General features: G+C 44.3%; 1 protein-coding gene across 2 annotated transcripts; it reads right to left on the reverse strand.

Annotated features, from left to right (window-relative positions):
• On the reverse strand, nt 1–24,291 carry TREM1 (triggering receptor expressed on myeloid cells 1). Of its 2 annotated transcripts, XM_043907413.1 has the most exons (7): nt 24,148–24,291; nt 19,215–19,556; nt 17,782–17,971; nt 9,741–10,578; nt 7,753–7,946; nt 4,203–4,281; nt 1–656 (listed from the first exon to the last, which is right to left on the reverse strand). In XM_043907413.1, the coding sequence occupies exons 1-4, from the start codon at nt 24,194–24,196 to the stop codon at nt 10,473–10,475; spliced, it is 687 nt and encodes a 228-aa protein (XP_043763348.1). In that variant the 5' UTR covers nt 24,197–24,291; the 3' UTR covers nt 1–656; nt 4,203–4,281; nt 7,753–7,946; nt 9,741–10,472. The 2 variants fall into 2 exon arrangements, with proteins under 2 accessions (XP_043763348.1, XP_043763349.1); XM_043907414.1 differs by lacking the exon at nt 4,203–4,281.
• Between the last annotated feature and the right edge of the window lie 3,526 nt (nt 24,292–27,817).

Below are 27,817 nucleotides of genomic sequence, written 5' to 3' on the forward strand. Positions count from 1 at the left end.
TCTGTTCAAATCTTAATTTTTTATTTGTTTGTTTTCTTCTTATTGAATTTGAGGACTCTTTATATAGTCTAATAGGTCTTGTATCAAATATGTGTTTTGCAAATATTTTTCCCAATCTGTGTTTTTTATTTTCTTAATAGTATCTTTCAAGAGCAAGGGCTGTAAATTTTTATGGAGTCTCCAATATATCACTTTTTATTTATCATACCTTGGTGTTATATCTAAGAAATCTTTGCTTAACCCAAGGTCACAAAGATTTTTTAACAGTCTTATTGAGATATAATTCACACATTATAAAATTGACACACTTAGAGTGTACACTCCAGTGGTTTGGGGGATATTCACTGAGTTGTGCAACCATCACCACAATCCAGTTTCAGAACATTTCATCACCCATGTCCATGAGCAGTCACACCCTGAATAAGTTTCCTATTACTGCAAATGTGATGACTTAAAATGGTAGAAATGTATTCTCTCGCAGTCCTGGAGGCCAGGAGTCTGAAGTCAATATCACTGAACCAAGATCAAGGTATTAGTAGGGCTGCAGCGTCTTCAGCGACTATAGGAAAGAAGCTGGTCCTTGCCTCCTCCAGCTTCTGGTAGTGCCAACATTCTGCAGCTAGTGACTGTATCACTCAAGTCTTCAAAGTCAGCATCTTTAATAAAAAGGAATTAAATTGTCATTTGTAGAGACGTGGATGAATCTAGAGGCTGTCATACAGAGGCAAAGTAAATCAGAAAGAGAAAAACAAATATCATATATTAACACATATATGTGAAATCTGAGGAAATTGGTATAGACGATTTTATTTACAAAGCAGAAATAAAGACATAGACACAGAGAACAAATGTATGGATACCAAAGGGGAAAAGGTAAGATGAATTGGGAGATTAGGATTGACGTGCATGCTAAATCGCTTCAGTCATGTCTGACTCTTTGCAACCTTATGAACTATAGTCAGTCAGGCTCCTCTGTTCATGAGATTCTCCAGGCAAGAATGCTTTGAGCGAGTTACCATGCCCTCCTCCAGGGGAATCTTCCTGACCCAGAGATCTAACTCATGTCTCTTACATCTCCTGCATTGGCAGGCAGGTTCTTTTCCACTAGCACCACCTGGGAAACCCTTGGAATTGACATATATACTCTATTGACACTATGTATAAAATAAATAAGTAATGAGAACTTACTGCATAGCACAAGGAACTCTTAGTGCTCTGTGGTGACCTAACTGGAAAGGAAATCCAAAAGAGAAAGGATATATGCATACATGCAGCTGATTCACTTTGCTGTATGGTAAAACTAACACAGCATTGTAAAGCAACTATACTCCAATAAAAATTAAAAAATAAAAGGATCTTCAGATTTCCTTTTTCAAAAAAGCACAAAAACAAAGTCAGCATCTTCAAATCTCTGCTTCATCTTCATATCACCTTCTCGGAACATTTTCTGTGTGTGTTCAAATCTCCCTTCACCTCCCTGTTAGAAGGATATACATGACTGCATTTAGTACTAGCCACCTAGTGCATAATAGTGTCCCCATCTCAAAATCCTTAACTACATCTGAAAGAACTCCTCCTTTCTTTATCATATAAGTATCATTCACAGGTTCCAGGGATTAGCACGTGGAGATCTTTTGGGAGACCATTTTCCCACTTATTATTCTCCCTGTTCCTGCCTGTCTCAGCACTGCAGCCCCAAGCCACCGCTCATCTACTTTCTTTCTTTATCGATTTCTCTATTCTGGAAATTTCAGGAAAACAAAATTATGCAATACGTGGTGCTTTGTGACTGGCTCCTTTAGCATAGTGTTTTTGAGATTCATCCATGTTGTAGCAGTACTTTCTGCAACAAGTTATATCGCTATGTCATTCCTTTAAATAGCTGAACAGTATTCCACTGTAGGGATATACATGTTGTTTATTCACTCACCAGTCAATGGACATTTTATCTGTTGAAACTGACTACATGGTCCTAAAATTTATATGGAGATGCAAAGGTTATAGAATAGCCAAAACAATCTGAAAAATGAAGTTGAGGTACTTACATTACCTGATAGATATATTTGCTGTGAAGCTACAGTCAATAAGACAATGTGAAGTTAGTGTAAAGACAAATAGATCAATAGAATAAACTAGAGGATCCAGAAATAGGCCCATGTATACAGTACATCAATTTTTGCTCACGGGGACAAAGTGGGGAGGGTCTATATCTACTTTGTCCATGATTCTGTGTCCTCACCACTGATCTCATGAGAGCGTTCATCTGTGCCGTGTTAACTGGACTCCTCGGCTCAGTTAGAAGCCTGGGCCTGCATTAAGACCCCCACATCTCTAGCCCCCTGTGTCTACTCCCCTTGTGGGCCCACTCCATGCTGGTCCTGCCTCAGGCTGTCCTGGAGCTTGCCCGCTTCTCCAGCCCCTGCAATGCCTCCAAGGGCCACTCCCCAACTCACCTCACTTACCAGAGGGCCACAAGGGGCCCCTCTCGCAAGATGCCGGTGCAGAGAACTCCAGGCTGCAGCCACCACCTCGGCCTGCCCTGAGCACGTAGCATCTGGCCGCACACCCTGGCCCTGACTCTGTGCTGTGTTCCATCACCACCCTGCAGTGGGCATGCTTCCATCCTCTCTAGAGAGCCTGCAAGTCCGCCGAGGGCCACGCCAGCCTCTCACTTACTTCTGTGAGCCCGGCTTTGCTCAACCCTGCATCGCTGTTCTCACAAGCGCCTTGTTCGCATGAGGAGGGGACGGCAGAGCAGGTCTCAAGCCTCCTGACTTTTTCCTTGCAGAGGCTGTGCAGCAGAGCCGGCCAGGGACTTGCTCACATTTCACAGACTTTACAGAGAGATGCCCAAGTTGGGCATTTGAATCCTGCCCTCCAACCCCGCACCCCCCCACCACAACTCTTGCTCACCGCTGAGCAGCCCCCATGCACCCTAGCCTCCAGTGTAGCCTCATTATCCATCCAGATGGGCCACACTTGCACTTGCTTTGAGCTAGCACAAGATGGCTTTGGAGTAGACTTGAGGGGAACAGGGCAAAATAGCACAAACCCTTTCTTTGAGGAAGGAAAATTAAAATTCAGAAGTGTGATTCTCTAAGGAGAGAAAAAACTGCTTTAGTGAAATGGAAACTCTTAATCAAACTGCCCAGTTATGAAAATACAGTGTGCAGTGTGCTATAATGGAGAAGGCAATGGCACCCCACTCCAGTGCTCTCGCCTGGAAAATCCCAGGGACAGAGGAGCTTGGTGGGCTGCTATCTATAGGGTCGCACAGAGTCGGACATGACTGAAGCGACTTAGCAGCAGCAGCAGCGTGCTATAAAAAGTTGTAATCTGTATTAATAAGACACTAAATTTATAACAAGGAACTGAAAGCTTTGTCAGCCAGTTTTGTTGAAGCAGAAATTGAGAATACAGTGCTGTCCAAGAAAATTCCCCACTGTGATGTGTTCCATGCCTTCCCATCAAACACAGTAGCCACTCCCACGTGTGACTGTTCTGCTCTGACATGTGACACGTGTGACTGAGGAACCGATTCTTATTTTTCACTTAATTTTAATTCATTTAAATGCACATGTAGTTAATGGCTAGAATATTAGCACAGCTCTAGATGGTGGAGATGGACATTCACAAGATCCTGCCCCACTCCTCCTAAGGGACGGATTTCTTCATTGTGTCCTGTTTGTGTCAAAATTGTAAAGCTAACAAAAGTTAATGTGTGAGAATATCTTCAAACATTGTGTAAAAGACAATATTCAGGATATTACGGTGCTTCAGACTGGGAAGGACATCTTGAATAAGATCCCAGGACCTAAGTCGTAAGGGAGAAATGGATGGGTTTAATTACATTCTTGAAATGCTGGCTTCTTGAAGATCACCGACACAAGCTGTTGATAATAGGAAGATGAGTTTATTGCTCACAGAGGTCAAGAAGAACTCAGCCTCAGCAGAGCTGTGTGAGCATCTTACAGAAGACAAGATCAGAATGCAGTGGGAAGTTCGGTTCAAGGCAAGTCTTTCAAAGAAGGGGTGGGATTAAGACTGGGGAAAGATCACAGTACAGTAGCCCAGGATTGGTAGAAAGAGCAGCCCCTATCCCAGAAGACCTGCCCTTGGTTCCTAAAGTAATATTTCTGATTTTATGATGTTCTGAAAACTCTCAATTTACAGGATGCTAAAACGGAACAGCTTTTACTTACTTGGCTGCCAAGGAAGCTGAATTTTCCAGATGTCACTGTGTAATGAATGATCATGTCAGTATCCCAGGAACAGAAGAGACTGATGGGAAATAGTCATTTTTAAAACACACTGAAGTTTCCAAGAAAAGTACCACAAATTTTGGAATTTATTTTCTGGGTCTGTATCTTATTATGGCTTCAGGGTGATATATAGCAAATAATAATATCCAAAATATTATTTTGGGGAAATAGGAAGTTGATATTATAACATGACTTTATGATAGATAAGAGAATGTATTTGCCATAACATAACAAAGAGGGGGTGTTTGTTTTCTACTCAGTTTATCTTTCATTGACAGCAAGAAAAAAAAATCTTTAAAATTTGAACTATTTGCATCTCAGTTTTGGCTGAGATTGTTTGGGCAGATGCTGTGGAATTAACTTCTGTTCCCACCTCCCTCTCTTGGGTTTCATGTAATGAAAGGTCTGCAAAATCACTTCTCAGGATTTCTGGCAGCCATGGCTCCAGAGATAATTTGGGCTCCACCAATCCAAGGCATCTGTATGAAACTTAAATTTGGAACTGAGTTGAGTAGGAAGAAAGGCATCCATTTTGCTGGTATAGAGTGTGGCTGACATGGGGTGAGTCTGGGACCAGAAACAATGCTGTAGTTTCCTGATTTGGAAAGTTTGCTGATGCCTCAGAGTCCTAACTGTGGGATGAGCAATGGCCCCTTAATCACCCCACCATGTATGTGGCTTTGACAGTCATTCCAAGAAACTCAAGAGTAGAAATTAAAAGATGCTTGCTCCTTGGAAGAAAAGCTAGCTTTGAAAAACCTAGATGATGCATTAAAAAGCAGAGTCATCACTTCGCTGACAAAGGTCTGCAGAGTCAAAGCTCTGGCTTTTCCAGTAGTCATGTATGGATGTGAGAATTGGACCATATAGAAGGCTGAGTGCTGAAGAATTGATGCTTTCAAAACTGGTGCTAGACAAGACTCTTGAGAGTTCCTTGGACAGCAAGGAGATCAAACCAGTCAATCCTAAAGGAAATCAACCCTAAATATTCATTGGAAGGACTGATGCTGAAGCTGAAGCTCCAATACTTTGGCCACCTGATGCGAAAAGCCAACTCACTGGAAAAGTGATGATGCTGGGAAAGATTGAGGGTAAGAGGAGAAGGGGGTGACAGAAGATAAGACGGTTGGATGGCCTCACTGACTCAATGAACATGAGTTTGAGCAAACTCTGGGAGATAATGAAGAGCAGGGAAGCCTGGTGTGCTGCAGTTCATGGGGTAACAAAGAGTCAGACATGACTTAGCAACAACAACTTAATATTCTATTTTTAAAGGAAGCATTTCTATTGTACTTAAAATAGATACATTGGATTTTGTTATCTGCAACTGAACCTTGACTAATGTAAGTTCAAAGGAAAGATCCCTCATTGCAAAGTGAGCTGGGAGACAAGTATACCACATGCAGAAAGGTATCTAAACCTTACCCACATCAAGGATATAAAGTTGTAGGGATTTTGAAGATTAGGAGAGGATGTGGGGAGACAGTTTTGGTGTCCTATGACCCTAAGGGCAGAAGGGAGTGGATGCCTGCCCCTTATCTCAAGTCTAAGGAGAGGGGCTTCAAGGTCACAACTTGGAGAGCTTGTTAAGTGTCCCCTGGAGTTTGGAGGACGCAGCAGACTGGTGTTTGACTCAAACCTGAGAACTACAACAGGCAGAGACTGCTGATGGCTCCCTGTCTCCATGGCAGTGAAGGAAAGATGACTGTATAGGGATCCACCAGAGCTCCAGTTTGCTGGAAGCTCCAGTTTGCTGGAATGAGTGAAGTGGATATATCCCGTGGACCAGATATGAGCTTCACACATGTGAAACTTTCAGCAAAGGTTTAATAGGTCTGGTCCTAAATAGCTGCCTGGAGCTGGGGAGACCTCAGTGGAGGAAGGAAGTTAGAGGTCCATAGGTATAAGGGAGGAAAAATCATTTTCCTTCTACCCTTCTGAGTTCTTGGCTGAGACCCCTGTAATGAAATAAGATTAAGCACTTCCCTGTGATCCAATGGTTAAGAATCTGCCTTCCCATACCGGGGATGTGGGTTTCATCTCTGGTCCAGGAAGACCCGACATGCCATGGGTCAACTAAGCCCACATGCTACAACAAAGACCCAACAGAGCTAAAATAAAATAATAGTAAAAATAAATAAATCAAATAAAAATAACTAGCTTAGGTTTTTTTTTTTTTTTTTAAAAAAAAAAAGAAGATTAATAAGAGAAAAACAAACAAGCTTTTAAACATGCATACCTCATGTAAAGGTGGGAGATGCCCAGGGTAAAATGAGGAACTCCACAAGGTGTTTTAGAACTCTGGCTTAAATACCATCTTCAGTTACAAACAAAAGAAAGACATGGGGAGTCTACGTGGACAGATCCAGCTGGTACTAATCTCTTTCTCTTCTCAACCCTCAATACCAGTGATCACCCTATGCCTGGTTACATCACCACCATCCACCATAACTTTTAGCTAGCACCTACCGTGCCATAAACCCTGAGCCAAGAATTTACATCAGTCTGCTTTTATTTGTGTATTAATATTTATAGTTGTGCTGGGTCTTCGTTCCTGTGCTCAGGCTGCTCTTTATCTGTGGCAAGTGAGGGCTGCTCCCTAGTTGCAGCTCATGGACTTCTTATTGCAGTGGCTTCTCTTATTGAAGAGCAGTAGAGTCTGGGGCACACAGGCCTCAGTAGTTGTGGTATACAGGCTTAGTTGCCCTGAGGTAGGTGGAGTCCCCAGACCAGAGATCAAATCCATGTCTCCTGCACAGATAGGCAGATTCTTTTTTTTTTTTTAAAATTTATTTATTTATTTATTTTTTCAGTGGGTTTTGTCATACATTGACACGAACCAGCAATAGATTCTTAACCACTGGACCACCAGGGAAGTCCGTCTGTCTGCTTTTAAACTCTCACCATTTACAAATGAATACTTCTGAGTAGGGACTCAAAGGAGGAAAAAGAGGCTCAGAGAGGATAGAGGACTTCCTAAGGTCACAGATTTAGAAAGTGGCAGAGATAGGATTTGAAGCCTGCTCTGTCTGATTCTAGAGCCCTTACCTTCTTTCCATCCCATCTCTGTGTCTTGCTAGGGCGACTTCCACCATAATTTTGCCTCCATGTTGCTTCTTGGCCCTTTTCTTGTTATTTGCCCTTTCCTCTATTAATGTTCCTCTATCTTAGTACCTGATTCCTTTAGAGGGGGACTGCCTTCCACATATCAGTAGATCAAGGAGAGATCATTTGGTTGACTTCACATAGTTTTCTCAGCCTCAAGGTGCAGGAGAAGAACCTCCAGCTTCTATTTCATCATCCAGTCCCTGCTGGGACAGGGTCAAACAGGACGGTATGCATTCATGACCTTCCTTTCCTGCTTCTCCATCTTTAATACACACGTGCCCTGATCCCACTTCAGTCCCTCCTTAAGAAATGAGAGAAAACCCCTCTTCTTAGTAGGTATCTCCCCTTAGCCATCTACATCCCTCTCCCTGCCTCTCCTTACCTGAGACCCGGAGCAGCAGCAGCAGTTGCCATGGTCACCCCCAGAGCCCTCCCCCTCCACTTCATCCCGCTCCCTGGATCCACTGTGCATTGGTCGCTTCAGCATCTTTTCCATTTACTGGAGGCTGTTGCCTCACTTGGGTGTTTTCCATCTTCCCTGAGGAGGCTTGATTGTCAGTTTGCAGTTGAGAAACCCTGAGGAAAATGTAACAAGACATGGCAGCTCAGGAAAATGCAGAAGAAAGAGAAGAGAGAGGTCACTGCCCTTGTGACATCTTCCTTCCTGCTTTCATCATGTCACTATGCAATTGGGCAACACTCAGCAGCTCCCCATTCTCCACAAGAGCAAGTCTAGACCCATCCATCTGATGTCCCACCTCTCTGCCACCAAGACTGCCTCCAGCCACCAGAACATTCTCATCACTGGCCACTGACCACTACCTCCCACAACCCCTCCTACCAATCTCCCTGCCTGCCTGACACTGTGTATCCAGCTTTGACTTGCCTTTTGAGGCCTGAGTCAAGCTTTCCCAATGACCCACCTTCTTCCATCTTACTCCACCCCATGGTTCCCAAGGATGGGCATGTGGCTGAGTCACTCAGGAAGCTTGGTGAACATACACCCGTCTGGGCTCCACCCCCAGACACACTGATTTGATAAGTCTGGGGAGGGCCTAGGAACCTGCATTTTAACAAGCATGCCAGGTGATTCTGAAGCAAGTGGTCCAAATAGAGGATGAATCAGAGTTCATCCATATCCAAATGTCCTATACGAGTCAGTTAGCCCCCAAAGTGTTCCTCAGGTGCTCTGCCTGGGTCTAAGGTATGTGCTTCCCTGAGTTCCAGTCCAGACGTGAGTATAGAAACCACAATTTTAATGGTATCAGGAGTGACTCCAAGGATTGAAGACCTGCTGTGTGCCAGGTGTTTTACTCAGGTTGTCTCATTTAATTCTACCAGCTTTGGAATTGTGTAATGGATATTCATCATCTTTTGGCCCTCAAGCACCCAATACCCTTTCCATTTGGGGGATATGCCCCAAAGTGTGGGTCTCACGGGGCACGGAACTCTACTTCCCCTTCTACTGAGCATGGAGAAAGATATTTCTCCTGCCCTTTCTCCCTGGCATCTATGGTACAGACATGTGACTTGACCTAAGTGGCCAAATGCATGATTTTCAGAGGGGTCAGCCCCCAGGTTGGTGAGGAAGTCCTCACAGGATGGCAGGGGGGCTCAGGGGAGGGAGGACTGTACCTTAGCTCTCAGGGTACCTGTTTCACAAAAATAGGGGAAGATGGTAAGAATATGGATCGTGGGCGGTAGCGTATGTTTGCTCTCAGGGAATTTAGGACGACTTTGGCCTTGGCCATTCCTGAATGGGAATGGAAGGACCCATCATCTCTTCACCACTAGTGGGGCCCCTTCCCCTTTAGAGTCAGAAGAGGTAGAAAATCAGAAAGTACTGATTGAAATCTGTTGGTAGGCCTGAACACGTATTTCATGGATGAGCTTGGGAGTGAAGGGGGAGCTGTAGGGGCAGAGAGGCAGAGGAAGGCAGGGGGTGTTACCAGCAGGGCACGTGGAGGACAACCTCCAGGAGCCTAACTGGTGAGAGCTGGTCACCACCATCCCTGCCCCTCGTGTGATATAAGGAAGAGGCACTCAAATAGAGTAGGCTCCCTGTTGTTCCGTTCTGTGTGGCTTTGAGGCGCTAGGTCTTCAGTAAAGGAGCTCTAGTTTTTGTCCCTGCCAGTAAGTGGTGATGCACTTCTCATGTTCCAGGAATGGGTCTCTGCCTTTGTGGGGTTGTTCTGAGGATCCAGTGGCCAGATGCACCCCTGCTGATGCCCACAATAAACGCACACAGTAGACAAATGATATTGCTTTACCGGTCCTAAGCCATGGATCCTATCTCATCCTCCCAGTATTGTCCCAGGATACGCCCTTCTGGTTAGCTTAATTCCCCTTTCCCAAATATGGAGTTCTTACCATGACATCTCATCTTCTCTTTGCTCCATGGTTTTCAACAATCTTCTAGGAGTGTTGGAAAAGGCCATAAATGAAGGGGAGAAATCGAAACATCTGATTCTAGAGGAGAGGGCAGCCCTGGCAGCTGAGAGAACAAGATGCCTCTGTACTGGGAACTCTGTCCAGTTCAAGCCAAAATGTTGTGGTCCAGGGAGAGTTAGCAGCTGTAGCCTCTGTGCCTCATGATCCCCACAGACCTTGACAGTGAAAAGCATCAGGCAGTGTCTTCATTTTTAATATTTATTTATTTAGTTATTTGTTTATTTGGCTGTGCCAGGTCTTAGTTGCAGCACATGGGATTTTCCACCTTCGTTGCAGCATGTGGGATCTGGTTCCCTGACAGGGATGGAACCCAGGGGGTCCCCTGCATTGGGAACTCGGACTTAGCCACTGGGCCACCAGGAAAGTCCCAGAGAGTGTCTTTATTTAATGCAAACCCTGAGCCGCCGGTGGAATGAGCAGGTTTGGGGCCGTATCTTCTCTTGTGAGGGGACAAAGCACGTCCAAGGTTATCAGTTAAAAGAGGGGAGTTAGCAGGGCCAAGAAGGTGGGATCCTGAGCCTTAGACGTCACCTGAGTTACAGATCAGCTCATGTCACTGACCCCCGCCTCTTCCCCTTACACCCCTCTTCAGGCACAACTGCCAGGTGGACACGGATGGAGGTCGGAGATCATTCTTGTAGATTCCTGTGGCTAAGATGCAAATGACCTCTGCGTGATAGCAAACAGACCGATGAAGACCAGGGTCTTACTCAGGATTCCACACGCCGCAGGAATGACGATGCTGATCCCAGGGGCCCTGGGGGAGACAGAAGAGTGAGCACTGCTATGGGCGTGGATGCTCCCACACACGTGCGTATTTGTCATGGTCTTTCACACCCCTTGGCTCATCTGCTCACAATCCCTCCTTTCCCCATACTAACTGGCCCTGTCCTGTCCATTTAGTTTGTCCCATCACCTAAAACTACTGATTAGAAATATACTTAGCAGAGAGCACAGAGTCCATGTCCAGAAGAGGCACCAGGGAGAAAGGACAGGCGGACAAGGCTCCTTCCTGCCTTGATGCAGTAGAGAGAGCAAGGGCTCCCAGAGCAAGGTAACCTGGCTTCCATTCTCAGTATCAGGACCTATCCTGGGAGAGTCACCTCACCTCTCTGGCCTCATTTATAAACCAAGAAGATTCCAGTCCTCATCAAAATCCCATCATGAATTTTCTTAGGCTTCAGCAAGGTGATTCTAAAAAAAGCCCTGGGTAAACATCAGTAGGTGCCATAAGAAAGGGATGCAAATGAATGAAGAAAGTTGGCTTGTATAGACTCAGCAGATGTGGAAATGGGTTGTGTGTGTGTTCAGGTGCCTCAGTCGTGTCTGACTCTTTGCGACCCTATGGACTGTAGCCCTCCAGTCTCCGCTGTCCATGGGATTCCCCAGGCAAGAATACTAAAGTGGTTTGCCATGCCTTCCTCCAGGGGATCTTCTTGACCCAGAGATCAAACCCATGTCTCTATGTCTCCTGCACTAGCAGGTTCTTTACCACTAGTACCACCTGGGAAGCCCGTGGAAATAGGTTATAGCACAACTAATCCATAGAGATGAAACACCGGTCGAAAAGAGAAACAGCAGGGAAACTAATAGAAGTCCAGATATAGATCTAAAGATAGCTAAGAATTCATATCTAAGGAAATTGGCAGCCCAATAGGTAGGCAAGGATTGTCTAGTAAATAGTCTTGTGATATCTGGGTGGCAAAATCTTAGAAAAAGTCGTTGCTTCTATCATTCATGCCATATAGCAAAATAACACCCCCTGGATGGATTAAGATTAAAATAAAGTGGAAAAAATAGAGAAGGCACCAGTAAATAGAATAAACATAATTAAGGAATAAAACAAAGCAATAATTTAAAAATCAACAAGTTTTGCCTATGCAAAACTTAAACCTGAATGTACAAACTAGCAAGGGAGAGATGATAGAACAGCCATAGAAAGCAGCACAGGTCCTTTTGTGCTAAAACCTACCCCCAGCCTGCGGCACCGTCTCGCATCTGCAGGAACTGGATGTCTGAGGCAGCCAAGTTCAGCCCTGGCTGCCCTGGCTGGGAGCTGGGGCCGGGGCTGGAAGGCAGGGCCTCTCTAGACAGTCAAGCTTGCAGCTGTGCCCCCTGCAGTGCAAGCCTGTGCCCGGTTCCAGCCCTCCCGCCCAGGGAGTTGCCAGCTCTCGGCTCCACAAACTGTAACCTGTCCAAGTGTCTCATGCCAGTCCCCCGCCTTATCCCCTCCAAGCCGGGGAACGTTTTCTTGCACAGAGCTCCTAGAATATGTCCACTCTCAAGGGCCAGCATGGCATCCCTTTCTGAGGCTGTATGCAGGCAGCCAGACACCCCCACTCCATCCCACCCCACCCCAAGCACTCCGGCCACAGTCCTGGGGAATTGCTGTGCCCCTCACCGAGTGCTGGCAGTACAAGCCCTCTAGCTCCCCAGCCCCCTCTCCGCTCCGTACAGACAACTCCTGTGGTGCCCAGAAACACCTTTAGTCCCTGTGGGACTCGCTTTGGTCATGGCACGCTTCGCTGGGTTTCCTTCCCTCCCAGTCCCACTCCCCAGGAATGGTTTTTCCTGGGATCACTTCCTAAAACATTTGCACAAGATTTTCTCCGCAGCCTGCCTCCGTGGAGTCCTCCTAAGACAGGGTGACAGTGGCTTTCTCTGAGGTGCCAAACTCTTCGGCCCCAGATAGGCACCTCTGTTCTTCCATCTCCTGGACAAACTGCTCCCTCCTCTAAATTCCCTCTTTTTCAAACTTCTCAGTGGCTTCTGACTTCCCAACTGTACTCTGATGCATAGAATGGTTCATGTTAATTAAAACACATAAAGTCAACAGGTGAAGGAAGTATAGCCTCTAGTAGGAATATGGGCGAATGTTTGCACTCTCAGTTGATATGTTGGAAAATTAGTGAAAAAAAAAGAATAGCATTTATTGTAAAGATTTATTTTATTTTAAAGATTTTAATGATCACCTACTATGTACCAGACACTTCGGCACAACAGAAGGGGAAGAGGGCACTCTGCCTCTACCCTGTGGAGCTCAGAGTCCACAGTAATAGATGAAAGCAAGTCCCAGCTCATGTCCGATACCATGCAGGGCTCTATGGGGCTCCTGGGCACAAGGTTTTTGTGTCCCCCATTTCTTTGATTTTAGGAAACAACATTCATTCAGCCTCCATGGCTTTCCCTGAGCCCCAGGGGTCAGATTCAAGCAGTTGTTAATTAGGGAAGGGAGGGGAAGCTAAAGGCAAAGGAGGAAAGAAAGGTATACCCATCTGAATGCAGAGTTCCAAAGAATAGAGATAAGAAAGCCTTCCTCAGTGATCAATGCAAAGAAATAGAGGAAAGCAATAGAATGGGAAAGACTAGAGATCTCTTCAAGAAAATTCGAGATACCAAGGGGACATTTCATGCAAAGATGGGCTCAATAAAGGACAGAAATGGAATGGACCTAACAGAAGCAGAAGATATTAAAAAGAGGTGGCAAGAATACACAGAAGACATATACAAAAAAGACCTTCCTAACCCAGATAACCACAATGGTGTGATGACTCACCTAGAGCCAGACATCTTGGAGTGTTGAATTCAAGTGGGCATGAGGAAGCATCACTATGAACAAAGCTAGTGGAACTGATGGAATTCCAGCTGAGCTATTTCAAATCTTAAAAGATCATTATCTGTGAAAGTGCTGCACTCAATATGCCAACAAATTTGGAAAACTCAACAGTGACCACAGGACTGAAAAAGGTCAGTTTTCATTCCAATCCCAAAGAAAGGCAATGTCAAAGAATGTTCAAACTACCACACAATTGCACTCATCTCACACGCTAGCAAAATAATGCTCAAAGTTTTCCAAGTGAGGCTTCAACAGTATATGAACCAAGAACTTCCAGATGTTCAATCTGGATTTAGAAAAAGCAGAAGAACCAGAGATCAAATTGCCAACATCTGTTGGATCACAGAAAAAGCAAGAGAGTTCCAGGAAAACATCTATTTCTGCTTTATTGACTACGCTAAAGCCTTTGACTGTGTGGATCACAACAAACTGTGGAAAATTCTTCAAGAGATGGGAATACACTTTACCTGCCTCCTGAGAAATCTATATGTAGGTCAAGAAGGAGCTGGTAGAACCAGACATGAACTGTCTGCTTCCAAATTGAGAAATTGAGAAACTGTTCCAAAGTGAGAAAGGACTACTTCAAGGCTGTCTATTGTCACTGTGCTTATTTAACTTCTATGCAGAGTACATCATGCGAAATGCCAGGCTGGATGAAGCACAATCTGGAATCAAGATTGCCCGGAGAAATATCAATAACCTCAGATATGGAGATGACATCACCCTTGTGGTAGAATGCGAAGAGGAACTGAAGAGCCTCTTGATGAAAGTGAAAGAGGAGAATGAAAAAACTGGCTTAAAACTCAACATTCAAAAAATGGAGATCATGGCATCCATTCCCATCACTTCATGGCAAATAGATGGGGAAACAATGGAAACAGTGACAGACTTAATTTTCTTGGGCTCCAAAATCTTTGCAGGTGTTGACTGCAGCCATGAAATTAAAAGACGCTTCTTGGAAGAAAAGCTGTGACCAACCTAGACAGTATATTAAAAAGCAGAGACGTTACATTGCTAACAAAGGTCTGTCTAGTCAAAGCTATGGTTTTTCCAGCAGCCATGTATGGATGTGAGAATTGGGCCATAAAGAAAGCTGAGCACCAAAGAATTGATGCTTTTGAACTGTGGTGTTGGAGAAGACTCTTGAGAGTCCCTTGGACTGCAAGGAGATAAAACTAGTTCATCCTAAAGGAAATCAGTCCTGAATATTCATTGGAAGGACTGATGTTGAAGCTGAAACTCCAATACTTTGGCCACCTGATGGGATGAACTGACTCATTGGAAAAGACCCTGATGCTGGGAAAGATTGAAAGTGGGAGGAGAAGGGAACATCAGAGGATGAGATGGTTGAATGGCATCACCGACTTGATGAACATGAGTTTGAGCAAGCTCTAGGAGTGGGTGATGGACAGGAAAGCCTGGCATGCGGCAGTCATGGGGCTGCAAGGACTCAGACACGACTGAGCAACTGAACTGAACTAGGGATTCAAGATCAGGGAGAAAAAGTCAAGAGCAGCCTCTGGGCAAGGTCCTGTTTTCCCATCAATTGTTGTTGTCGTTCAGTCACTCAGTTGTGTCTGACTTTTTGCAACCCCCTTTTTGCAACTTCCCTGTCTTTCACTATCTCCCAGAGTTTGCTCAGACTCATGTCCATTGAGTCAATGATGCCACCCAAACATCTCATTCTCTGTCATCCCCTTCATCCTGTCCTCAATCTTTCCCAGAATCATGGTCTTTTCCAATGCGTCAGCTTTTTGCATCAGGTGGCCAAAGTACCGGAGCTTCAGCTTCAGCATCAGTCCTTCCAACGAATACTCAGGGTTAATTTCTTATAGAATGGACTGGTTTGATCTCCTTGCAGTCCAAGTGACTCTCAAGAGTCTTCTCCAACACCACAGTTCAAAATCATCAATTCTTTGGTGCTCAGCTTTCTTTATGGTTCAACTCTCACATCCATATATGACTGCTGGAAAAACCATAGCTTTGACTAAACAGACCTTTGTCAGCAAAGTGATGTCTCTGCTTTTTAATATGCTGTCTAGGTTAGTCATAGCTTTTCTTCCAAGGAGCCAGCATCTTTTAATTTTGTGACTGCAGTTACTATTTGCAGTGATTTTGGATCCCAAGAAAACAAAAGTTTTTTTTTCTTGTTTGTTTTTGTTCGAGTGTTGAGTTTTAAGCCAGCTTTTTCACTCTCCTCTTTACCCCTATCAAGAGGCTCTTTACTTTCTCTTTCTGCCATTAGAGTGGTATAATCTGTATATCCGAGGTTGTTGATATTTCTCCTGGCAGTCTTGATTCCAGTTTGTGATTCCTCACCAGTGGATACAGACAATATCTTTGAGCTGTTTTGCAGATATTGAAACCCCCTCCAGGTGGTAGAAGTTAACAAAGATTAATAATGGTCTGCCACCCACAAGCATGTAGACCCTAGACCAGTTGGACCTGAAGGATGAGGATGCCGACTCCTACTTATGTCATCACCAGCCCATCAGAAGAATGTTCATGAGCTGATCACACCCTCTCTGAACAATTACTACGAAGCTTGTCACTATCTTCCCCAAGTTGCAACACATAGTTTTGAGAACATTAGCCCACAGTGGCCCCCTTTGCCTAGCAAAGCAACAAAGCTACTCCTTTCTACTTCACCCAAAACTGTCTCTGAGATTTGATTTGGCACCAGCATACACAGAATCTGAGCTTTCAGCATCACATCTATTTTGACAGATATATTTTTTAAGTACCAGAGCCCTGTAGTGACTCTGCTTCTCTTCCACATTTTGGATCTCACGGCAAATTGTTTCCAACTTTTGGAAAACAAATTGGCAGTATGTATAGAGGAAAATGGCTTTCCAGGTAGCTCTGTGATAAAGAATCCACATGCCAGTGCAGGAGATGCAGGTTCAATCTCTGGGTAAGGAAGACTCCCTGGAGGAGGAAATGGTAACCCCCCATAGTATTCTTGCCTGGAGAATTCCATGGACAAAGGAGTCTTGTAGGCTATAGTCCATGTGGTCACAAAGAGTTGGACACGACTGAGCATGCCAGGACATATACAGAACAGTATAAATGTTCGGCTTCTTTTAAGAGAATTTCTTTTGAGTGAACAATTTAAAAGAAGAAAAGGACATCTACAAATATGTGTTCATCTCAGAGTTATCAGTACTACAAAAAATGAAAATAATCTCAATGTCTAAAAACAGGCAAAAGATTATGTGAGCTATGGCTTTCTACCAATAGAAAAGTACGCTGAAATTCTGACTACAAAGACTAGGGAGCAACACTGAAGAATAGTTTTAACCAAGAAAAATAGTGAAAATGTGTATAATTAGAATTAATGCCACATTAAAATATATCCAAGCATGAATTAAAAACTAGAAGAAAAGATGGACAGAAAAAGACACATTAGATTGATAGGAATATGGAAGATTATTTCTTTCTCTGTTAAGTCAACATTTAGTGATAAACACACTCTAAGATAAATAACATTTAATAATAAACTGTATAAAAAGGTGTGCATGCAAAGGTCATGTTTCTTAGCTTTGCCTGCACATTTTAAGAGTCCTGAAGATCTCATAAAAATTACTGAGACCAGCCCCACCTCCAGAAATTCTAACTCTTTTGGTCTGCAGATGTCATGTGCATCAGTATTGAAAACCAGTCAGGGATTTCCCCAGTAGTCCAGTGATCAAGACTCTGCCTTGCAGTGGAGGGGACGCTGGTTCTATCTGAGATCCCACATGCTGCAGGGTGCATTCAAAAAAATTTTTTAATAAGTAAATAAAACAAGCCAAATAAAAGCTTACGCTCTGGGATATCCTAACACACATCACTTGCTCAGAGCTGTTGGGCTAGATTATGGCTTCCAGCTCTGATTTTTTTTCTACCCTCCCCTGCCACCCCCTCCAACCCCAACCATAGAAACAAGGAAACTGAAGCCAGAGAAGGCTTCTGAGTGGCCTGAAGTTACACTTTCAGTTGATCTGGCTGGCATTAGAATCCAGGGTCTCTTTTCCCACTACACCATTAGGGGTTTGCTGAGCCCTTGGAATTCAGCACAGACGCCATTTCCCTCTCCTTAGCCCTCTGACATGCAAGAAGCAAACACAGAGGGAAACGGTGGGGAGAATGGCAGCCTCGTCATTGCCTCCAACAGCCTCCCCCTCACACCAGCACCACCACGCTCCTTCCACCCCTGGGAAGGTCCACTGGACCGAAATGACTCAAACCCACCCTGCCCTCTACCTTCCCCCATCCCTCACTCCCCACATCCTCTCAGCACATGGACTGGGAATCAAAGGACTTGGTGTCCAATCCAAGGGCCCAGAGACCTGGAAACTATACCTGGTGACATGTGTCACATTTGTGGGAGTGACTATGAAACCAGAAGAGGAGAGGCTATTAGTTGATGTGAGGATGAGTTGGGTCACAGTCCTGGGCCTGGGACGGAGCTTGGTGGTGATGGGAGGAAGGGTGGGATTCTGAACAGACGTCTGGCAAGGATAGTCATCTGAGGCAGGGGGTCCCAAAGAACCTGCAAGAAAGCACATTGGATGATTGGACAGATGATGGATGGACGGAAGGGTGCGTGGTAGCGTGAATGAAACTGAGGAGGGAAATGAACATGCCCACTCATGAACCAAGGTTTCCTTTTGCTTTTAATTTTAATAAAGAAATAGTGTGCCAGTGCTTGGGTCAGAGATAGGGAAAAGGAAAGAAGGAAGGAAAGAAGGAGGGAGGGAGATAAGGAAGAAGGAAGGTATTTCCAGGCTATTCCTTTTATTGGAAATGCACTTGCCTGCTATTCTTCACCAATCCATATGTGCCCTTCTTCAAGAATAATTCCCTGATTATCTTGTACCATTCTCTCTGCCTTGCACTCACCCGTACCTGTGGCATATTGCTTTGCAACTTATCTTTCATTAATATATTGCAGATATGTCTTGTCTTCCTTAGATATGGGCTCCACAGGGGCTGGGAACTTGAATCTGCCCCCGTTCTAATCTGCTTTCCTTAACTCATCCAGTCAACATCTGTGGAGGCCCTACTATATGCCAGGCACTTCATCAGTTGCTAGAGCTATAGAGTCAAATAAGGCACAGATTATTTCCTCAAGGTTCTCAAAGATGAATAGGGGAGAACAGCTAAGGAAACTGGCCACTGCTTCACCCAGTGAGATGAGCTGTCTATGAAGAGGGCGCAGAGTGAGCCCTGGTGCTTCACTACTCAAAACGGAAGCCATGGACCAGCAGCGTCAGCACTGTCTGTGAAGAGGCTGGAAATGCAGAATCTAGGTCCCATCCTAGACATACTGTGGCTAAAATAATACCCCCAGGTGGTTTGTGCCCACTTAAGGTCTGAGGAGTTCTGCTTTGGAAGCACACAAGAGGGCCCTCAGATGCATCCTTAGGAAGGTAGGGTGACTCACAGAGGCTTCCCAAGGAAATGACTTCTCCATGAAGACCTGAAGCATGAGACTAAATTGTCCCAAGTCCATCACTCACCTTTCACCATATCCCACTTCCTACACTAGCACAGCATGTTAGGTTCTGCTCCCAAAGAGGAATCCATACAAAGAATGAGATGTAATCCCTTCTTACTGTTGGACCAGTTGTCTCTCAAGGACCTCAAATGAGAAACAAGGAGCTTCTAGAACAAGGAGCGAGGTCATAGGCTTCTAGAAATCCTGAGCCACAGCCCTAGTGGTCCACCACCACTGTCCCACCCGACCCGATTTGGCTGTCCCACCCTCTACCACCCACCTACACATCACTCACTCTTGGTCACCACCAGGCGGACAGGGTGGAACAGGATGATGGGGTCGCCGGGTCTCAAGATCACACATTGGTACAGTCCTGAGTCCTCCACTTGAAGGTTGATCATTCGGACTTGCAGCATGCCTTCCCTGGGGATGTCTTCTAGGAAGTACTTCCCCACCTGGACTTGACTGGACCCCTCTGTGATTGCCAGTGTCTGGACCTCCCCGTTATCTTTCAGCCTCTGCCAAGCCTTCTGGTTTTGGGAATACATGTTGGTATTGGTAGGACAGCTCACGGTCAAGGTCTGCCCCTCTGCTAGAGTACATTTCTCCTCATATACTTCAGCGACAGCTTGGATTTCTGTAAGCAGAGAATTTGAGTTAAGTTCTGTGAGGAATAGCTTCCTTCTCTTTGGGAAAAAAAAGAAAAAGAGAGAGAGGAGCCACATTTCTTTCTTGTTCAATCACCGAATTTTTAGACAAGATCCTCAAGGTCTCCAGAGAAGATGCAGCTTTCCCTGCAAGTTAGCATTAGACCCCATATCTTATCACTGCAAGTAGTTTTTTTTTTTTTTTTTTGGGGAGGGGGTCGTTTGGTTGGTTTGTTTGATTGATTTTGACCACAAAAGTTAGACTGTGTATGATTTGTGCAAATCAACTTTCATAAATGACTGTTTTTGAGAGGAAGAAATTGTCTGAATAGAGACAGAGCGTGGGACACATGCTAGGACCATGAGTCACAGGGGCATGACGGGAGGGAACAATTATAGAGAAGGATGTACAGGGTGAAAAGTGAGACTGCTGAATCCTAACCACTAGACCACCAGGGACAGGGTCCAAAGTGGATGTGAGGAGATGTTACTATCAGAAAGTGACTCCACTGAACAGCTAGAGGAACTTCATCTAAGTCAGAGGAGAGAGACCAGTTCAAGAGACTATTGGAAAAATGGCGAGAAAGCTATCTCAAGGACGTGGTGGACATTGATGTCTGGCTGTGTGGTCCTCATCTCTCCTTTCCTTGGGGAGTAGAGCACCTCTTTCTCAGGGTCCTCATCCTTTGTATCCTATGTACCTTTACTGATGGGGCTGCCCATATTCTCCAGGATGGACACAGAGACACAGACTAAGCCAAAGAATCTCACCACCCTGGCCATGCTGATTGGCCTAGAAGTGGGCGCATGATTAAGGTTGGCCAGTCAGAATCCTCTCTGAGACTGCTGCTCTTTCTTACTGTGTTGATTGGTCTATAGGATGTTGCTTGCTTCCAAAAGAGTTCTAAATATTACAGAATGTCAAGGAGTCACAGCAGTGGTCCTCCACTGGGGACAATTTTCCCTCTGGGGACATTGGGCAATGCCTGCAGATATTTTTGGTTGTTATAATTGGGAGCTATGCTATGCTGTGCTTAGTCACTCAGTCATGTCCAACTCGTTGAGACCCCATGGACTGTAGCCCACCATGTTCCTCTGTCCATGGGATTCTCCAGGCAAGAATACTAGAGTGGGTTGCCATTCCCTTCTCCAGGGGATCTTCCCAACCCAGGGATCGAACTCAAGTCTCCCACATTGCAGGTGATTCTTTACCGACTGAGCTACTAGGGAACCCCCATCATTGGGAGCAGGGAGGTGCCAAAAGCATCTAATGCGTACAGGCCAGAGATGTTGTTAAACATCCTCCAGTGTACAGCCAGCCCCCGTAAGAAAAAATTAATCTACCCATAGTGTCAATAGTGCCAAGGCTGAGAACCCTTGGATTACAGGGACAAAAATTTCAATCACACTCCTGAATGTTGAGCCTAGAATTGGCATGAATTTCTGGTCTGGTCCAAGGGATCCTTGCTGATGGGAGGGCCAAGTAGAGTTGAAGAAGATCCAGGTCTGTGTTTTCAACTGGACACAGCAGGGCTCCCTTTACTAAGGGACTACAGTTTATCCATCCAGGCCTGAGATACCTTCCTTCATGGGAAACCAAATAATGGGCTGGATAGTGGTGGGTCAATCCACCTACCATTACCAAGGTCAGGCTATCACTACCTACAATTATCGCTGCTTTTATTCATCTAAATGTTAGTGTCCCCCTAAAATTCATATTTTGAAATCTTAAACTTCAAGGTGGAGATAGTTAGGTCATAAGGGCTTTGCCCTCAGGAATAGGATTAGTGCCTTCATTAATGAGGCTCCAGGGGGCTCCCTTGCCCTTTCCCCCTCACGAGGACACAGTGGGAAATTGGTAGTCAGTCTGCAACTCAGAAGAAGACCTTCCCCAGAACCCAACCATACTGGTACCATGACCTTGAATTTCCAGCCTCCAGAACTGGGAGAAGTAGATTTCTGTTGTTTATAAGCCACCCAGTCTGTGGTATATTGTTATAACTGCCCGGATGGATTAAGACGGTAGGAGTTACAGGAGACAGATTGCTCACACACCTGCCAGGCTCTTGTGAAAGGAGACAGGAAGAAACCAATGCAGAAGTGAAGTCTGTACATCACTTTCTGCACCATTTCAAGAAAGGAATTCTTTATATTATTAATGTAAAAAAAGAATAACAAATACCTTTCACCGCTAAGTGTTTAAGACACTCTCTCATTTAATCTTTATAACTTATCAGTTGATACTGCTATTATTCCCAGTTTCAAGACAAGAAAATTGGGGCACAGAAAGTTTATTTAATAACCCAGAAGTTGTTATGTGATTTGGGCTTCCCAGGTGGCCTAGTGGTAAAGAATCTGCCTGCTGATGCAAGAGTCGCAGGTTTGATCCCTAGGTTGGGAAGATCCAGTGGAGTGGGAATGGCAGCCCACTCCAGCATTCTTACCTGGAAAATCCCATGGACAAAGGAGCCTGGCAGGCTACAGTGCATGGGGTCGAAAAGAGTTGGACTCAACTGAGCACACACACACATTGTGTGATTTTGCCCAAGGTCCCGCAGGAGAAATGTGTGAAGTCAGGATTCAAACCCTCATAGTCAGACTCTAAAAAGTGTCTGACTCTTGGCGACCCTAGTCTCAAAACTAGAAATAATACTATCAACTTATAAGTTATAAAGATTAAATCAGAGTGTCTTAAATGCTTAGCAGTAAGTGTGACCCCATGGGGTATAGCCTGCCAGGCTCCTCCATCCATGGGATTTTTCCAGGCAAGAATATTGGCATTTCCTTATTCAGAGGATCTTCCTGACCCATGGATTGAACCTGGGTCTCCCGTACTGCAGGCAGACTCTTTACCATCTGAGCCACCAGGGAAGACTCTAGAATCAGCTCTAAACCTCTGAGCTAGATTGCCCAGGGTAGATGTTTGGTTGGGATTAGAGCCAGTGCCAACCCAAGTGAGAAGAGCTGACTAACAACTCTATTCCCCAGGATATAGGGTCTAGAAGGAGCTTTTATGTTACACCCTAATCTACCCTGATAGGACCCAGTGGGGAAAAAAAAAATTGGTTTCCTCTCAGTCTTCCTTCCATCTTCTCCCAGTTCTCCTTTGGAAAAACCTGAATAAGACACAAGGAAGGCTTCCCTGGCAGTCCAGTGGGGTTGGGAATCGGTCTGCCAATGCAGGGACACAGATTCCCTCCCTGCTTCAGTGAGATACCACATGCCAAAGGGCAACTACGCCTACGCACCGCAACTACTGAACCTGTGCCCCAGAACCCGTGAGCTGCAACAAGAGAAGCCAACGCAATGGGAAGCCCATGCACCGCAACTGGAGAGCAGCCCCCACTCACCCCAACTAGAGGAAGCCCACGCACCGCAAGGAAGACCCGGTGCGGGCAAATAATGAATAAAACTAAAAATAAATAAATAAACACAATCTCCACTGCAAAATGAACACAGGTTTGTTTTTTTGAAAAAAAAAAAGAAGAAGAAGAAGAAAAGGCACACGGAAATGCACTGGTCCATGGAACCACACTCCTATGTACCCATCCAGATCATCACCCCAGCACCAAGGAATCCTTGAGTAACCCTGGTGTGCAGGCTCTATCAGGTGATTGTCCAGGACTCTGCTCAAGGCAGTGGGTCCCCAGAAAACATCCTCTCCCTGGAATCTTTTCTGTCTTTCCAAAGCAAACCTTTCTTTTAACTCCTTGTTGATAATGCTTCCCTTCTCTGCTTATTTTCTCAATGTATTCATGAGGACTGGGAGCAGGGACAAGGAAAGCTCCAAGTGCTTCCACTTTTAGTGAAGGTGTGAGCTGGGCAGGAAGAGAAGAGTAGGGCCCCGGCAACCCTGTGGAGCCTGAGCAGCGGAGCCTCAGGGCCCTGGGATCACGGCCTCTGTGAAAATGGGCATTTTTCTTCTGAGCACTTCTGTGTCCTCAGCAACAGCAGGTTTCCTGGCCCATGCTTGGCCACTGGGATATATTTATTGAGTGGACTATGTCTTTGGGGTTTAGGCTTCCCTGGCGGCTCAGTTGGTAAAAAGTCTGCCTGCAATGCGAGAGACCCAGATTCGATCCCTTGGTGGGGAAGATCCCCTGGAGATGGAAATGGCAACCCACTCCAGTATTCTTGCCTGGAGAATTCCATGGATAGACATGGGGTCACAAAGAGTTGGACACGACTGAGTGACTAACACTTCTTTCAACACCAAAAGCACCATGATGGCATATAAAGGGGAAAAAAATTCAAACTCAAAACCAAAATTCCCTTAGATCACGTCAAGGTGAGATTTTTCTCACTCAGGGTTTTGCATGTCCCTGACAACATCAAAAGGCACAGGCATCTTGTTGTTTCCCTAACCCACCCCCTTTAGTTCTGTCCTCAGGCCCTGTGTGTTCTGATTCTTTTAAGTTTGGGTGGAGAAACCCAGTGTGGCTTATCTATGGGATGGTTCTGTCTTGGGTGGCCACATCCCCCGGAGCTTCAGAGGAAAAGGGAGACCTAAGTGGAGGGCTTGGCCCCAACCCCAGGTCCTGGGCAAAGAGCTCACCTGCTCACGCCTCCTCCCCATCTTACCTGGGATGAAGAGCATCCAGAGCAGCCTCCAGAGCCTGGCCTTTCTCATCCTTCATGCGCACTGACTCCAACTGCTCTGTGGCTCCTGGCACAGCTACAGGGGGACACTCTGCCCCAGAGGCTCCAGAAAGTTGCACAACAGGATGTTTTGCCATTGCTGGGAGGTGCTGAGTCTGATGCTGTGTTTCATCACTGGTTATCTTGGCTCCAGACGTCAAGGACGACATAGGAATCCAAAGACTGGGCTCATTCATAGACCAGAAAAGACGCAGGATGATGTAGTACAAGACAGTGAGAAGAGAAGAAAGAAATCGAGAAGGTTCCTTACTAGAGGCAATGAAAGGCAGATTTGACAGTGTGAAAAGTCAGTAACAGAAAAGACTCACTTCAGAAATAATCCCAAATGTAAAATGAATAGGACACTTTAAAGAGCTCAGAAATATACTGGAGGGCAAGGCATAGAAATCCAATTTACAAATCATCTACAAATAAAAAATGTCCTTGAAGTTTAACGTGGGACAGTGGATCATAAACGAGGTTAAAAGTGTATATTAAATAAAAACACTTTCCAAGGTACAAGCACCCCAGTGTTCAGAGCAGCACTAATTACAATGCCCCAAATATGGAAATAACCTAAATGTTCACAAACAAATGAATGGATAAAGAAGATGTAGTATACATGCAAATATATAGGAATATTATTCAGCCGTAATAAAGAATGAAACAATGCTATTTGCAGCAACTGGAATGGACCTAGAGATTATCACACTAACTGAAGTAGTCAGACAAAGACAAATACCATATGATCTCACTTATAGGTGGAATCTAAAATACAATACAAATGAACTTATTTACAAAACAAAAAATAGACTTGGAGACATAGAAAACAAACTTATGGTCACCAAAGGGGAAAAGAGGGGAGGGAGGGATAAATTAGGAGTTTGGGGTTAGTAGATACAAGCTACTATATATAAAACAGATTTAAAAAAAAAAAACCGAAAGGTCTTACTGTATAGTATAGGGAACTACATTCAGTATTTTATAATAAACTGTAACAGAAAAGAATCTGAATATATATATACATACATATCTGAAAAATTATATATACTCTGGATCATGGATCACTTCACTGTATATAAGAAACTAACACAACATTGTAAATCAACTACCTTTCATAAAAATTAGAAACAAAAAAAGCTACTCTCCAGGTCTGAAAAGGTATCTGAAATTGGAAGTTGAGAGAATTTTTAACATTGGCAAGGAAAAATTCATGAAGTAAAATCAAGACTGGACGGTTTGCAGGTGAGAGATTTTAAATTTAAATAAAAGCTCCTGCTGCTAAACAAACAGAAAAAGAAATCTTGAGTCCTTCAAAAGGATTGAACTGAGTGGGACTCAAATTTCTTCCACCGAGTAACAAATACTGAGAGACAGTGGGATGATGTGTAAAGAAAATCTGCCTCTAGAATTTTATACAAAACCTGATTGCTATTCAAGTGTGAAAGCAGCAAAAAAGTACTATCATGTCTGCAAATTTAAAAAGCAAAAAAAAAAAACCAAAAAACAAAACAAAACTCTAAGGTTAACTTCAACATTTTAAATTAAAACTGTTGAATGCAGCAACTTCTAAGACATCGACAATAATGAGGAAATTTAAATCCTACTATAACACCCTGCAGAGATCATTGTAGTTAAGATTTTGCTAAAAAATTTTTCTATTCTTGGTTCTATAAATGATATCAGAAGTCAGGCTTGCAACTGCACTTGGATTGAAATCTGCCAGAAGCACTATTTGTTTTATTTGTCTGGCTCACAAGGAGACAGAGAGGTTTTGAAATTTTCTGACTCAGTGAGGCGTCTATTTGATTTTTACAAGGATGAGTCAGATTTGCACAGTTAATTTAACAGATCCCTCTTCTTACAAGATGTGTCTTCCAGACCTAAATGAATACTACAACACAAGCCAATTTTTTGTGTCTTTGCCTACTTTCAGGGTTCAGGGTCAGTGTTCAGGGTCAAATTCCTGGAAGATTAAGAGAAACCTTTTTTTTTTTAATTAGTTTTTGGCTTCATGTCCTTTGAGGCTCTGCTATTAGCTGTATATTCTTACAAGATCATTAAGTCTTCTGGGTAGACCGATACTTTTATCATATAGAATGGCTCTCTTTGTCTATAGCTCTTTTCTTTGCTCTGAAGTCTAATCAGATATTGATATAGCCAGAGTCCTCTGTCTATGGAATTCTCTAGGCGAGAATACTGGAGTAGACATTCCCTTCTCCAGGGAAATCTTCCCAACCCAGGGATCAAACCCAGGTCTCCTCCAGTGCAGGCAGATTCTTTACCTGAGCCACCAGAGAAGCCCTGTTAATGTAGCCACTTTAGCTTTTTAAAAAATTCCTGTTTCTATGTCTTGTTCCATCCTTTTTCCTTCAACTTACCTAGTCGTTGTCTTTGAAGTGAGATTCCTATAAGCAGTATCTACCTGGATTGTAGTGTTTTATCCACTCTGTCACTCTCTGTCTTTCCTAAGGGTGTTACAAAGATTTACAGCTAAGGTAAATATTGATGGGTTAGCACTTTACTGTCTTATTGCTGGTTTTGTATCTGTCTTCTGGTTCTCATTCCTCTGTTTCTCTTTTGGGAACTTTTCATTAAATAGGCCGCGAAGGATTTCTAACTAAACTTGAGTATCACAGGAAAGTGATGGCTCCTTCATGCTGTCCTAACTAGAGGCGGCACCTGAGTGCATTTAAATGAGAGAAGTCTGTCTCTACCTGTCTGATCGTTTTGTGAACTTGAAGTAAACAGAACATAAAGTATTCTCTCATTTTTTTAGCCCGCTGTTTTCTGAAGAGTTCAGTGACTCATCCATTATTTTTTCTTTCTTACTTTTTTTGGGAGGCCATGGGGGGAACTGCATCGTGCGGCGTGCAAGATCTTATTTCCCTGACCAGGGATGAAATCTGGGCCCCCTGCAGTGTGGAGTCCTAACTTTCCTGCAGCCAGGATTTTAAATTCTCAAACTACTTCTCCCAGAAAGCTACTATCTCTTACGGCTTCTCATTAAATAGTCTTGGGACTTGTGAGCTAGGATTTCTTTTCATTTTATTAAGGTTCAGTTCCAAGTTTCTCACACATCCTCCTTCAGAGGCCCCAGCACCAGGAGGGTTTATTTTTAAGGTACCATGAGTCTTTTTGGTTTTATTCTTCAAACATTATTTTCAGTACTATTATGAAAGCCTGTGTAAATATTATTCTGGTTGGGTTCTTTTTCTACTTAGTAAGTAAGTAACTGGCCCATGTCAATAGGTTCCAATCTTCACAATGGGATAAGGTTAACAGTTTCTTTCTTAATATGGATTGGTTAATCACATATCTGTTCTAACCTAGCTAGAATATATTTGTGACATCTTTTAACAGTGAGAATGTGTATATCTTCTTTTTGGCTCAAAGGAGGGCCCTGTGGGTCTAGGACCCAGATCTCTGAATTCTGGTGCTAATGTTTCTGAAGAGACCCAATGAGATTTGTTGAGTCCTGCCCTCAAGGCCTTCCCTGGTGGCTCAGATGGTAAAGAATCTGCCTGCAATGCAGGAGATGCTGGAGACTCAGGTTCAGTCCCTGGGTTGGGAAGGTCCCCTGAAGGAGGGCACACAACCTACTCCAATATTC

This window comes from Cervus elaphus, chromosome 7 (assembly GCF_910594005.1).
Source record: "Cervus elaphus chromosome 7, mCerEla1.1, whole genome shotgun sequence".
Taxonomy (NCBI): Eukaryota; Metazoa; Chordata; class Mammalia; order Artiodactyla; family Cervidae; genus Cervus; species Cervus elaphus.